The sequence below is a fragment of the Mugil cephalus genome, chromosome 15 (genome assembly GCF_022458985.1).
Source record: "Mugil cephalus isolate CIBA_MC_2020 chromosome 15, CIBA_Mcephalus_1.1, whole genome shotgun sequence".
Lineage (NCBI taxonomy): Eukaryota > Metazoa > Chordata > Actinopteri > Mugiliformes > Mugilidae > Mugil > Mugil cephalus.
Window position 1 is genome coordinate 8,932,523 of NC_061784.1, and position 14,422 is coordinate 8,946,944.

The 14,422-nt window shown below is 41.2% G+C and overlaps 1 protein-coding gene across 1 annotated transcript; it reads right to left on the reverse strand.

The window, feature by feature from the left end:
• Nucleotides 1-444: 444 nt before the first annotated feature.
• Nucleotides 445-10,549, reverse strand: kptn (kaptin (actin binding protein)). Its single transcript, XM_047606175.1, has 12 exons — nt 9,878-10,549; nt 8,172-8,254; nt 7,986-8,070; nt 7,847-7,901; nt 6,070-6,148; nt 4,791-4,864; nt 4,445-4,551; nt 3,100-3,204; nt 2,948-3,011; nt 2,680-2,815; nt 1,411-1,584; nt 445-978 (listed from the first exon to the last, which is right to left on the reverse strand). Exons 1-12 carry the CDS (start codon nt 10,077-10,079, stop codon nt 829-831), a joined length of 1,314 nt encoding a protein of 437 aa, XP_047462131.1. The 5' UTR covers nt 10,080-10,549; the 3' UTR covers nt 445-828.
• Nucleotides 10,550-14,422: the final 3,873 nt, after the last annotated feature.

A 14,422-nucleotide genomic window follows, 5' to 3' on the forward strand; every position in this document is an offset into this window, starting at 1 on the left:
GAAAACACATAAAATTAACAAAGAACTCAAGTGTGTTTAAATTTAAAATCTATTGTACCTAAGGCCACTTTCTTGCGATGTGAATGTTGGTACTATTAAAGCATTAACAGGGCTTGTTAGAGGTGGACAACACCAAGTTCTTGATGTTTTCAGCATTTACATAAAGTCTGTTTAATTTGTAACCTAATCTATGGGAAGTGTAAAAACAAGTGGGTAAAGGTTAGTTCCCTGTGGGATCCCGTTTCTGACCTGGCCTTTCCATGGTCAATGTGTGAGCTCTCTTTGCAAAGTGTTACTATTTTGAGACGCATGACAGAATGAAAGAGTGAAATAATACCACCACACTTGTATCTGTGTTAACTTGTAAAGAATTGTGAACTATTACGATATACATACATAAAACTACTGTATGTGGAGGAAAAAGTACACATGAAACACATGAAATATCAAAAAACAACAAAGGTGAAGGGATTTATTATCTTTCTGTTAATTACTGTACACTATCATCATTTCAGTCTACAACATGGTCTATTACCATCACATAATGCCAGTTTACTTGGGTTATTCAGCCAATTTGCATTTTTTAAAATTCTGAATCACATTCAGCACAACAACACACGAAGATATGACTCTTTTGAACAGCAAATGTAGGCCATGTTTGATTTTCTAACCAGTGTCTGTCATCATCAGCACATTTAACTCATCAAGAATATAATTACCTGAGAAATCCTTCACATTGCACCTTTAATTAAGACAAACACTTAACTCTGAGCCACTGGCACTTACCCAAGTAAATAAAATCTAACAATCTGATTAATTTGATGGTGTCTACGTGGTAGACTCCTGTTCATGAGCAGGAGCACTGTTCTTCTCAGTGTTTTGAGCTTTTGCTGCCTCCAGCTCAGTGTTGGCTGTCAACGCTGACACCCTCTGGGAGAGTCGCTCCAGGACCAACTCCGCAGTGCTGGTGAGGCTATGCTAAAAAAGATAAGAGAGGTATAAAACACCACCACAGCAAATGAGATACACAGCATGTAAGATAGCAGTTGTGTTGTGCTGTGCTGTTCTGGTTCCAGATGTGTGGGGGTAACAAAGCTGACCTAATGCATTAAGTGAGATATTTATTGTTTGAGGGAAGATTGTGATAATTTTTGCATTTCCCAAAAGTGGATAAAGAGCCAATAAAATAAAGCTTTTTGTCTTTTTTCAGCTATAGAAGCATTTACATGTATTTCAGTCCAATTCACTGCTCAAGTTAGAACAATTTAACTTCTCAGATTATAGTGATTTTAGTAGATAAGGTCCTTTACATTTTATCTTAATATGTAGACCAACAGCAATGGGACACCAACCAGAGAGTAAATAACAACGTTTCAAAAACTTCAAGGCTCACTAATGACTGCTACACACCTGTAAGATATGCAGTCCTTTTAGTGTGAGGACGGCTAGATCTCTCAAACCGTCCCCGGTCAAGTCTGAATAGATGACAGACAGCAACGGGCTCTTGAAGCTCCGCCTCCACTGCAGCTGAAACTGTCCATCTCGTCTGCTGCTTTTTGGCTGGAATTTGTAACAAAGAAGTTCCTGAAGGACAAAGTGGCAGACAATATTATTATCCTCAAATCTCATCGCATAGTTCAGACATCCGTATGACAAGAATAAAAGACATATTCTGTCAGTAACTATCATTTTCACTTAATATGTACACACCGGTGATGTCACTTTATTCAGGGACCTGCTGTTGTTCTAGACCAAAAGCTGCATTTAATTTACACCAATCAGACATAGCATTATAATATCCTAATATTGTGTAGGTCTCTCTTGTGCCTCCAAAACAACTGTGACTCATCAGTGAATGGACATGGTCTTCTGAGGGTGTCCTGTGGTGTCTGGTAACAAACTTTGTATCCTATGGGTTGAGGGGAGGGTCCTCTGTGGATCCTCTCACAGATACGTGATCAGTTTGGGATCTAATGAATTTGGAGGCCAGGTCAACACCTCGTGCTGTTTTTCATGTTTTTTTTAGTTGTTCCTAAACTATTCTTGTGTGTGTGTGTGTGTGTGTGTGTGTGTGTGTGTGTGTGTGTGTGTGTGTGTGTGTGTGTGTGTGTGTGTGTGTGTGTGTGTGTGTTTCAGGCTGCATCCTGCTGGGGATGAGTGCTGTCATCAAGGAGTGTCATTGCTGTGGGGTGGGGGTGTCTGGTCTGGTCCAGGTGGGTACTATGTGACTACGTAACATCTACATGAATGCCAGGTCCCAAGGTTTCCCAGCAGAACATTGTATTGTCATAATATGGTCAATGTTTATTTACGTAACCTGTCAGTGGTTATAATATTATGGTTGATCGGTATTCCTCTCTTGTTGTCCAACAACTATTAAAATACACAAATAAACCACACATTTGTACTGACTAACACACACAATGTAGTTTGTTAATTCCATAACCTCTGCTGCTGGACACACTAGAGTAATGAATGGACACATTTATAATGTTTGACACTGTTAAAAACTACAGTTTGCAGCAGTTTCTGGAAACACTAAGCTCATATTTACGGCAGGCTGAGGAGGGTATTGAGAGATGGACTCAACACATTGTTGCTTCAGGCTTCCTTCTGAGTTTTGCTGAGCTTAAAAAACACAGACTTGTCATCCATCCGTCAGTAAAGAGGTGGTCTCACCTGTCCGTACGTTCCCAACAGCACCTCCCTCTGTCCGTCAAAATCCAGGTCAATGACTAGAGCACAAAGAACCGCGTCCCACTGGTCGCTCTCCGTAAGGCACGCGGAGCACGACAACCCACGCTCCTGGACGTCTCTGAGCAAACACACACACACACAAATAAAACACTACACTTGCTTTGCATTAGAAACAACAGTGGGCAAGTCCAAGTGAAACTGCACAGAATTGAAATTGTCTGAAGAGTTTATGAGGCTGTTTTTCTCTGACCTGTAGACGACGGCCATCTCTATGGTGCTGGTTACCAGGAGGTTGTAGCCTTCCATTTCCACATCTGGAACAGAGAAGAGAAGCTGAGGTTCACGCAGGTTCAGTAAAGCCAAAGTGAAAAATAGACAAGCTAGAACAGACTGGTGACATACTCTTCTCTCCGCTTGCCTGGACGGGCTCAGTTTGGCAGCTCAGCGGGAACAACAGCACTGTAGAGATTGGACTGTCGAACTGGACTCGCCAGCTCCGGATGACCTCTGAATATATGAACACACAATATCCTTAAAGCATGCTCATCCACTACACACCTATACATGTGACCTGAATTAATTTGGCTGGTTACACCAAAGCTGAATCTATTTACTACATAGCACACCTTATTTATTTTTTACCATTTTATTTAAAGGATTGAAGGCTGAGTGTGAAGTGCGTGCATCGTATCATGTGTGTATAAAATTCACACGGTAGAACACAACTAAAACTGTCGGTGGCCTTTACGCTACATTATGCTAGTTGATCGCTCCATGTGCAATGTGTCACATTTCATAGACTTATAGTAGCGACACCTCTTAGTATGAATAATTCAGGTGGACATCTGAAAGTGAATGATGACTGGATTTCATGTAGCTGCTTCAGTTTCAAGGTCCTGGTAATGGTCATTCATGCTGCCTCACTGACAAACGTCTGCTATGATACGGGCCCACGGTGAGTGGCTCGACAACTTCAGACACACGTGGCATCCTTGTGGATCATTTGTTTGTATTTCTAAAAGCTCAGTCACAAATAAAACCAGCTACAATGTATCTTTTTAAATTGCTTGAACATATTAAATTGGTGTTCATATTGGTGTCAGTGCAAGTGGAGGATATGGTGTCACTGACAAAATCTAAAACATCCATCTCAAAATTACAAATGCAGTAATTCTGACACGGCTCCATGTAATTATAGTCTAAATCAGAGGTCTTCAATGTGTTTCAGGCCAAGGACCCCAAACTGATGGAGAGATTAAGTAGGGACCCCCTACCTACCTACTAAATGTGTTCTATATTAAACTCGGCCTAGTGCTTTTTATAAATATACAGTATTATTATCATTTTTGCATTAAAATATTAAGCTATCCCTTATCCCTTTACTAAAATATGTTGGATTCATGTTAATGTGCAATTAAAGAAATTTAAATTTGTGGGGGAAAATTAAAAAAACATATATATATATAAAAAATGTTTAATCAACCAAAGATTTTGCGACCCTCCTGCAGTGCCTCAATGGACCCCCTAGGGGTCACGGACCCCCTGTTGAAGAGCTATGGTCTAAATTATTAGTTGTTGAGTGGGCCCTTTCAACGCCTCAAATACATTATTTCAATACAGGAGGCTGGCCAAGGAAGGAAGAGGGACTTCGGCATATCTCGTTCATTTGATCATCAACTAGTCATGTGAAAACGCCGAATCTCTTTTAATCTCAGTGGGACATTATCCCATGTTTGGATTCCTTTACCTGGTCCGGTCTGGTTGACCAGAGATAGACCCACACATCCATTCTGACAGCCAAACGCAGAGAGTCTTTGGCCGCCGGGTATGCTCATCATATCCAACCATAACACACTGCAAGGAGGGAAAGGAAACACAAGCACAGAGGGTCACGATTATCCACACAATGAACTCAGAATGTGTCGACTAAATTTTTACCAAGAACAGTGCTCCGAAAGGTGACAATGAACGACTGGTGCACAGAAATAAAGAGTAACACACAGCTTACTGATCCCTCACCTCGCACAACCAAACCAACAGCCACATACACAGTTACATATCATGCCGAGCTAAAGGGACTCAGAATAGCTCACTTGCTGGGAAGTTGGTGCAATTCAGGGAAGAGTCTCTCCACTGGCTGCTCTTCAAACTGGTGGAGAGAGGCGTTCTGTTGAAGGGACGAGAACCAGGATGAATGACGCTCTGACGTTCGTTAGATGGATAAAAGTAAATTCCTCCTCCTGATATGCCAACCCTATTACATCAGAATGCATCTTGCAATTTTCAAAATGTGTAACAAGTCCTTTGAGGTCCATAAGAGCAGAGTAAACTCCATCTGCTGATGACGCTCATGTGATTCAACAAAAGTTTTTTTGTTTTTTGTGTCTCCATGATGTATCTTCACAGAAGAATGAATTTGGGTTCATTTTACAAAGCAAATCATTTCATAAACACATTGATAAATGTTTTTAAATGCTCACAGATTTCCTAGTCGGCCTTTCCAAGTCTAATCAGGTACCCACAATGCATCAGTATTTGCTTGCTGTGATCATTCCTCCTGTTCATACTGACCATTACAAGATCCCTTTGTCATGTGCTTCCAGCAGGAGTAATGGGAAACAAGCAGCACAGTCCCTGTTAACCGCTAACATGAGGCTTCAGTAGTCTGAGTGAGCATAATCCAAAGTTACAGTCTTTTTACTCCAAAATCCCCTCCGTGTTTCCCTGCTGCGCCCCTAAAGAGGTTCAGAGAGACAAAGAGGGAATTTTATAATAAAAAGCCGTAGCTCTGGAAGATGTCCAGTCGGTTTGGTTCATCTAAAAGACTGAAGCCTTCTGTTATCTTCGGGCACTTATTAATGTATTTTTAAAGAGAGAGAATTGAAGAATTTGTCCTTATCACTTTCATTAAAAGCACATTAAGATTTTATCTGCCCATCCATTCCCTTCTTCATTTCTGGAGTCGTGTCATGGTGGCAGCATGGTACTCACATGTCCTTAAGTGTTCTCAACTTGAAGTTCATAATATCCTTAGTATTGGGGCCTCTTACCGTTTGGACAGACCGAAAAAAAAAAGTAATCTAATAAAACCATTTCAACGGGCTCCATCCAGTGTAGCGGCGGTTGTACTCTGAGCTCCGGCTGGATGAGTGGAGGTCTCTTAAAGGTCAGTATGTTCATATGGGCACTTAATAAGCGTTTTGAGACAGACTAACCCAAGCCATTAAAGTATTTAAAAAAAAAACAAGATAAGGGGCTGAGGGAAGAATGAATAGACCTGAAAAAACAAGTACATTGTGTAGATATCATCACAAACATGCAACGTTAACCAGATAAGGAAAAGGAAACAGTTGATCCATTGTTTGATCTGACCTCCTTGTACAGGTGAATCCTCTGGTCATGACCGCTGAGCAGAAACACCGTCTCGCCGCCTCCGTCGCCGCACTGCACTCTGACAGAGGGAGAAAGCCCGCTGACATTTACCGTCCAGACACAATCACATGTTCAGTCTCACACCATCTGTACTGAAGGTTCTCACAGGCAATGTTCCAGCTTTAAAGACGCTTCAAATCCATTCATGAATCCTGCCACAGAATCGCATCAAAAGTTATTGATCCCTTGGTGGAACACTGAGTCTCTGAAGCAGTAACTCGTAATGACTCGGTGCAGCTACTGAATATAAATATGTCACGGTGACAGTTATTAAATATGGCAGTAGAAGCAGCGTGTCATAGAGGTAATATGTAAAACTATATTAGAATGACTAATCACACAACAATGAACCTTCTATAGACATGCTGCATGAGAGAAGTATCACTAAGTATCTTAGAGAATATACTATACGGAGAATATTTATTTCATATGTATCACTAAGTCTACACACAAACAATCTTCCCTCTGCCAAATTATCTCTAATAATTAGGATGTTATCACTCGTCCAGACTGTTTTTCTTATTTGTATGAAGTGGTGGAAGAATCCCACTGTAAACAGCACCAGGTAACAGCTGGTGTTCATTCTCACTGACACCACATAGTTCAGGTATTTTCTCTTTTCAGAATTGGGAAACTGTTATGCATGCATTACATCTGAGTTAGATCACTGTAACTCTAGTTTCCTTTTAAACAAACCGGTTTCAGCTTCAATTGGTCAGTAATGCTGCAGCAGGACTATTCACTAAACACCACAACTCCCCCTTAAACTCTTTATTTTATATGTTGAACTTAACGCAGTCCTTCCTTGATATTGCCATACGAGAGATCATATCTGGACATCATTCAGACGTCTAAGAACAAGTGTAAAGCTGTCTGTGTAAAGTCTGGATGTAGTTGCAAATTCCCGTTTGGGTCTGGCCAAATCAGGGAAGACAGCTGAAAAGAGCAAAATCACTGTATTTATTCTGGGCCGTGTACTGTTCACCCTTTAAGCCAACGAAACTGTCTCTTCGTTGCATTGTCGGCAATTTTCTCACAGTATAATCTTAACGACGTTTAATGAGAAAATTCTTCCTATGTGCATTTGGACAGAACCTTCCCCGTGCACAGCATTTATCTGGGAAAATGTTGATCTGGAGTCACTCCGTTGGGAACAGATGCTCTGGCAAAGATCTGCTGGGCCAATCAAAAAACAAAACTCTGACTGGACCAGAAATCCCAATGATATGTTACCAGACTCATATTGTGAATACCCCAGATTTAGGCTGCCAGGCTAACACGCAGTGCAGCATTTCAATAGAACATCTATGCGTTTATAATTTACTGACAAGCTGTGGCCCCCAGATTTAAGCTCTTAGGTCATGTTCGCCTGTGGTGCGTTACTGATGACATCTACAGAACTCAGCGTTATGGTACTACTTAATGTCTCGGAAAAGCACTTATTGTTTTTCATATACAAATGTAAGTCTTATTTGTCATTGCTGGGACAATATTATCCTATCCATGGACCACTGAGTGTCTCTAAACACAGTGGGGTGCCGCCTGTAAATGTTCACCTCCAGCAGAACAGACTGCGATGCACGTCTGCTAGTTTGAAATGATGTTACTCCTGACAAACAAAACGCACCCCTGCAATCTGAGCTGCAAGGTCAGTTACCATAGCAACCACAGAGCATGCTCGAACTATCTGTGCAAGGAAGAACAGCAGCAAACTCACTCTGTATGGTAGAGCTGGAATGGCGTAAACTGCAACTCCAGATTCAGGCAGCTCTCTGTTCATAGGAACAAACCGACATCAGCATGTGGACCATCTGTAACAGCAAACACTATACACACATGGACTCTGCTTCACTTACGCGCAATAGACTCCAGGTTAAACTCAGAGCCGGGCTCATAGTCACAGTAGATATTCAGGAATGGAGTGGCTTTGTCACCAGAGTCCTGCATCAACCACAAGTAACAATGAGACAACGAGTCTTTATGTCTTTTGCAGTTTATTATATATATATATATATGAGTTGTGAATTTTAATGTGAAAATACCTTTATGAAGGTGATGCCCACCACCAGGCCTCTTTTGGGTGGGGATTTGGTGAAGGCATCAATTGATACAATCTCTGCATCAACTGGATAGAGAATTCATTCAGGATTAAATCTTGACTAAAAACATATGAACACTTGAAACAGACGACTAAATAACAGATGTTTTACAGTACCAGCTTATAAAACTATTAAGGAATGGTGCTGTTAATGACAGTGAATAAAAGTCAAATAAACCTGGTGTAATACAGCATTACAATCAAAGTCCAAACCAGGAGAGAACCGATGCGTAAGTTTGGTGCCAATAATGATAACAATCAATTGTTGTGACCAGATATGACACCTGATCATACAGGTTTTAGAAATGCATATTGTGAAGAAGAAATTATTTATTTTTTAGACTCATGAATTACTGTTATCAATTATAACCATAACCACAGAATGTTTATATATTTGTACATTTATACACATTATTATTGAAGGGATGGCAAATGCCCCCAGAATAACTCTGCATTTACTTGTCCTTATTGATGGGTATTAAAATGGTAAATGTCTCACTTCACATAATATTTTGTCTTTATATTTTCACTTAAAATGAATATGCATGTGATGTGTGTGTGAATGTGTAGATGATTTACTCAGATCCCTGCAGAAGAAAAAACAAGGCCCTGATATTATGGATAGTACAAGTAAACCTGCTGCTCTGCAATGTTACTGGTGTTACTGGTGTTGCCTGGGTTGCTGGAGTCTGTCTCAGCTGTCAGTGAATTAAAGGTGGCTAATAATTCAAAGTAACAACCAATTGCAACTGTCATAAAGGTTGTGGAATAAAGACACGATATATTTCCCATGGTTTGCACTACAAATTGTCAAGGAAAGACCCAAAACTCTGCACCGAAGTACAAACCTGGAAAAAATAGATTTTTTTCCTTGGTTGTGTTCCATCTAGCACATTGTGCAAATATGCACATGTGTTTGGCACCATGCATTGATTTATGGCCTTTATTAAGTAATTAATATTATTATTTAAAAGGCCTGTATGACTGACGATTTGTTATCACTTGTGATACAATACAATAATAGAATAATAACTATTCAAGGTGTAGTCATTTCCAACTGCAGTACCACAACGATCAGAAATAACATTATCACCACCACCATCCTAATATTGTGTAGGTCTCCCTTGTGCCTCCAAAACAGTTGTGACTCATCAGAGAATGGACATGGACCTTCTGAGAGTGTCCTTTGGTGTTTGGCAACAGGATGTTGTTAGTGGGGGCCTTTGGGTGCTATCGGTTGAGTGGATCGTCCCACAGATACTTGATCAGTTTGGGATCTAGTGAATTTGGAGGCCAGGTCAACACTTTGTACTGTTCTTCGTGTTTTTTGAGTTGTTCCTAAAGCGTTTCGTGTGTGTGTGTTTGTGCCAGGCTGCATCCTGTTGCCATCAAGGAGTGTCATTGCTATGGGGTGGGGGTGCCTGGTCTGGTCTAGGTTGGTGGTACGTGTCTAAGTAACATCCACATGAATACCAGGTCCAACAGTTTCCCAGCAGCAATGTTATTTACTTCTGTCATAATGGTCTTAATGTTGTGGATGATCAGGGTATTCCGATACTATCATTGACATTCACTGCCGACCGCTCTGGGTCCTATAAACCTCTGTGTACTTCAGGCGGATGGTGCTGGGTTGAGGTTTGCTCTGTGTACCTGGTATGTAGGTAAACTGAACCTCCTTGGCCACAGGCCGGACTTTCTGCTGCAGCTCCTGGTATCTGAAACACACCACCTTCCCCTTGAGAGTGGCCGCTAACAGCTCCTGCTCCCCGGCCTGACAGAGGCCGTAGATGTTGCTCTGCGACGGGAAGCGGCTGAAACTGTCCTCCACAAACGGGTAGGACTCTCGGAACATCCTGGAGGATACAACCAAGCTCACGGCTTTTAAAAACAAAACAAAAAATGTCAAGAATTCATGCTTGTTCAGCGGAAACGTAGTTCACCAAATATATTTACGTCGTCGTTAGGTTTAAACGATTAAACGAGAAAATTGTTTCTGTCTGTTACTTTCAAACTCATCTGGGAGGCATTAAATCTCGCCTGTCTCTACAATATCAAAATACCTTGACTACAACTATCTATGAGCATAACATCCGGGTCTGGCTGGTGATGCATTCAAGTTATTGGAAATAAAACTTTTACCGCTTGTTAACGAGTGGAGAGGAGATGGGACACTCAAATAATTAGTTATAAATACAGAGCCACCCAAACTGTTACGGAATCAAGTAAGTAACTTTTCTACTGAATGACTTTGAAATATTAAATGATTCCTGATTTCTAATAATGTGGTTTAATTCACCGCCTTCCCAGATACCATGGAAGGCAGCGTAGACAGCTTTCTCCTTCGTGTTGTGTGTTGGTAACAGACTCGACTTATCACATGTACGGAGCTGCCATCTAGCGGCCGTATCTGTTATAGCCCAAACTAAAACACCACGTTTAACAGGTGTTTAAGATGATTTGCAAAACCCTCCTTCTGATGCTCTCCTCTTATTTCCACGTTGCGTCTGTTTCCACTTAGTTATTTCCATTTATTTTAATTTTTACATGTACTATTACAACATATTTGAGCTCTGTTAACTGTTACTATCCTTGCTGAAAGAGGGGAAAAAAGACAAACAATGGTAGGACAGATGATTCTTGGAAATTCTTGGAAGTGACCGAATTATTGCCCGCATTTAAATACATGTGAATGCAAACATATTACGAGTTGTCTTTGACTTGTTTTTAATTCACCACTGAGATGAGAGGTTGTACCTCAATGAAAAAATGCAAAAAAAGGAAAAAAAAAAATGTATACACACATACAGTCAATAATGTTCATCCACCAGAGGTCAGTGTTAACTTATTCATCAAGATGAAGTGACTCCAGATGGGATGGTGCATGTTACTGGTCCTCACATCTGAGGAGATGCAGGGAAGGCTAAAAAACATCTCATATCGAAGGCTACTGAATTCACACTGATGAGAAACAACAGTCTACAGAATACAATGGTTTTCAAAAAAAATAGGTAATTTCTTCATCAAAAGCAGCGCAGTTATGACAAGAAAAACGGTCGGCCTGTCTTCCCTGAAAGTTAAATCGCTCTCTCAAACTGTCTATTTCCGAGCTTTGCACGAGGATCATCTTGGCTCATGTTGTGTTTCCTCACTGGATTTTCGCGATGTCGTCCTCTCATTCTCACCAGAGTCACTGTAATTCATCAGCAATTCACTGACAAAATATTGGATGGTGTATTTATTGCCACAGCTTGGCTTATACTCAGGAAACATTTAATATCAAACGCTGCTTTATGCCAAATTCATATCATAAGTTCTGGCAACTAAGAAGCTCACAGCTTTTATATTGTGACCAGTGGAATATCTGAGGGCCTTCAACTGTCTCATACACAGATCAAACTGTTTAACATTCATTTGATTATATATATATATATATACACATATATATTAGTTGGTTTTCCTATAAAACACTCACTTCATGTCTGGGATCTTCACATAAAGTTTACTTATTTTATATTTTAAGAATTATATCTTTCTTATATTTTTATATTTTAGATGTTTATTTGGGAGCATAAATGATATTTCTGCCCTCATATAATCATCCAAATGACTATCTTCAGGTCTGACAGTCACAGTAACAAGTTGTCAAAAAGAGAGCGTTATCATCCATGTAAAAGCAGCACCTCACCTGTGGGAATTTTGTCATTACAACAACATGAGCAGCAGCAGCAGTGTTGTCGTAATGATGACCCAATCACCAGGTCAGTGATTGCAGTTTTTGTTTTCGAACCACCTCAGAGTTAGTGTTAAAGTGTCCGGTGTGTGTGTGTTGCCGGGGTGAGGCAGACGGAGGCGAGGCCCCCACGGGCTGCTGCTCCATATTGCGGCGGTTCAGAGGTGGCAGTGTGCTACACCCCCACTTCTCCTAATACCACCTGCTAATCCCTCTGCAGGATTACTGTCCACTGTAATCACTCATCCTCCGCACTGACACACCTCACCTCGCACCGCAACTCCTGAGTCATTACACTCACACACAAGCGCACCTTGTATAAGAAGTTCACTGTGGCTGTCGCTAGTTTAGTCGGTGTGTTGTTTATCAGTTATTGAGACATCACTTGTTCACTGAGGCTCAGATAGATAAAGTGTTAGAGGTTATTAAGGTGCTAGGTTAGAAATGTCAAACATTTAATTATTTAATTATTTTTTGCTTACTTTTGTTGAAAATGTACAAATATCAAGATACACTCACCAGCCACTTTATTAGGTACACCTTGCTAGTAAAAGGTTGGACGCCCTTTTGCCTTCAGAACTGCCTTAATTCCTCGTGGCATATTTTCAACAAGGTGTTGGAAACATTCCTCAGAGGTTTTGGTCCTTATTGACATGATAGCTTCACACAGTTGCTGCAGATTTGTCGGCTGCACACGTATGATGGGAATCTCCCGTTCCACCACATCCCAAAGGTTGAGATCTGGTGACTGTGGAGGCCATTGGAGTACAGTGAACTCATTGTCATGTTCCAGAAACCAGTTTGAGATGATATGAGCTTTGTGACATGGAGCATTATCCTGCTGGAAGTAGCCGTCAGAAGATGGTACACTGTGGTCATAAAGGGATGGACATGGTCAGCAACAATACTCAGGTAGGCTGTGGCATTTAAACCATGCTCAGTTTGTCCTAAAGGGCCAAAGTGTGCCAAAAAAATATCCCCCCACGCCATTACACCGCCACCAGCCTGAATCCAAGCCCGTTGATACAAGGCAGGATGGATCCATGCTTTCATGTTGTTTACACTAAATTCTGTCCCTGCCATCTGAATGTTGCAGCTGAAATTGAGACTCATCAGACCAGGTTTTTCTATCTTTTATTGTCCAATTTTGTTGAGCCTGTGTGAACTGCAGTCTCAGTTTCCTGTTCTTAATTGACAGGAGTGGTACCCGGTGTGGTCTTCTGCTGCTGTAGCCCATCTTCTTCAAGGTTCAACATGTTGTGCGTTCAGAGATGGTGTTCTGCATTCCTTGGTTGTAACCAGTGGTTATTTGAGTTACTGTTGCCTTTCTATCATCTCCAACCAGTCTGCCCATTCTCCTCTGACCTCTAACATCAACAAGACATTTTCGTCCACACAACTGCCGCTCACTGGATATTTTCTCTTCTTCGGACCATTCTCTGTAAACCCTAGAGATGGTTGTGTGAGAAAATCCCAGTAGATACGACCATGCCACGTTCAAAGTCACTTAAATCCCCTTTCTTCCCCATTCTGATGCTCCGTTTTTGAACTTCAGGAAGTTGTCTTGATCACCTCTACACGCCTAAATGCATTGAATTGCAGCCATGTGATTGGTTTATAAGCTATTTGTGTTGGGCATAACGGCGGCTTGGTGGTTAGCACTGATGTCTCCCAGCGAGAAGGTCTGGGGTGGAGTCCAGCCCTTTCTCAATGGAGTTTGCATGTTCTCCCCGTGTCTGCGTGGGTTTTCTCCGGGGTACTCCAGTTTCCTCCCATCTCCCACCAGACATGCTTGTTAGGTTAACTGGTGACCCCAAAATTGACCTTAGGTGTGATTGAGTGCGAATGTTTGTTTGTCTCTGTGTTAGCCCTGCGATAGGCTGGCGACCTGTCCAGGGCGTACCCCACCTCTGGCCCGCTGACGCTCCACCAACCCGTGCGACCCTAGTGAGGATAAACGGTAGTAGAAAATGAGGAAATGAGCTATATCTGTTAACAAGCATTGAACAAGTGTGCCTAATAAAGTGGCAAGTGAGTGTTTATTTCATGTGTCTTTAGAACCATTTGTCAGTTTCACATTGTGCACATTAAAATCACTCAAATGTGAATTATTGAAGTGTCTTAACCAAGGCTTTCCATTACATTTCACATCACTAGACGTTTGCCGGTTAAAGGGAATCATTTTATTGCAGCTCTACTTCCTGACAAATCAAATCTGTAACATTTCAGATGATAAAAAAAAAAAAACAGCATTCCCCACTGCTTACTACAGCATCTCATTTTATGATATCAGAATTTTATGCATCCAACCTGCAATGCAATGGTCCTGAATAGAACATTGATCAAAAATACACTGGATAACCTCACTGCAGACGTATGCTGGATTAATACTTGGCTGAAGCTCCTTTTGATTTCATTACTGGAGTCAGACTATTCAGATACTGAACTGGAGAATATTTCACTCT

Bases quoted from the DNA above. Each gene is read 5' to 3' on its own strand.
- kptn (XM_047606175.1), bottom strand. From the start codon at position 10,079: ATGTTCCGAGAGTCCTACCCGTTTGTGGAGGACAGTTTCAGCCGCTTC. The intron at 8,255-9,877 runs GTACACAGAGCA...TTCTCTATCCAG, and splicing joins TCAGTTTACCTACATACCAG to TTGATGCAGAGATTGTATCA. The intron at 3,205-4,444 runs GTAAAGGAATCC...TCATATATTCAG, and splicing joins GGTCAACCAGACCGGACCAG to AGGTCATCCGGAGCTGGCGA.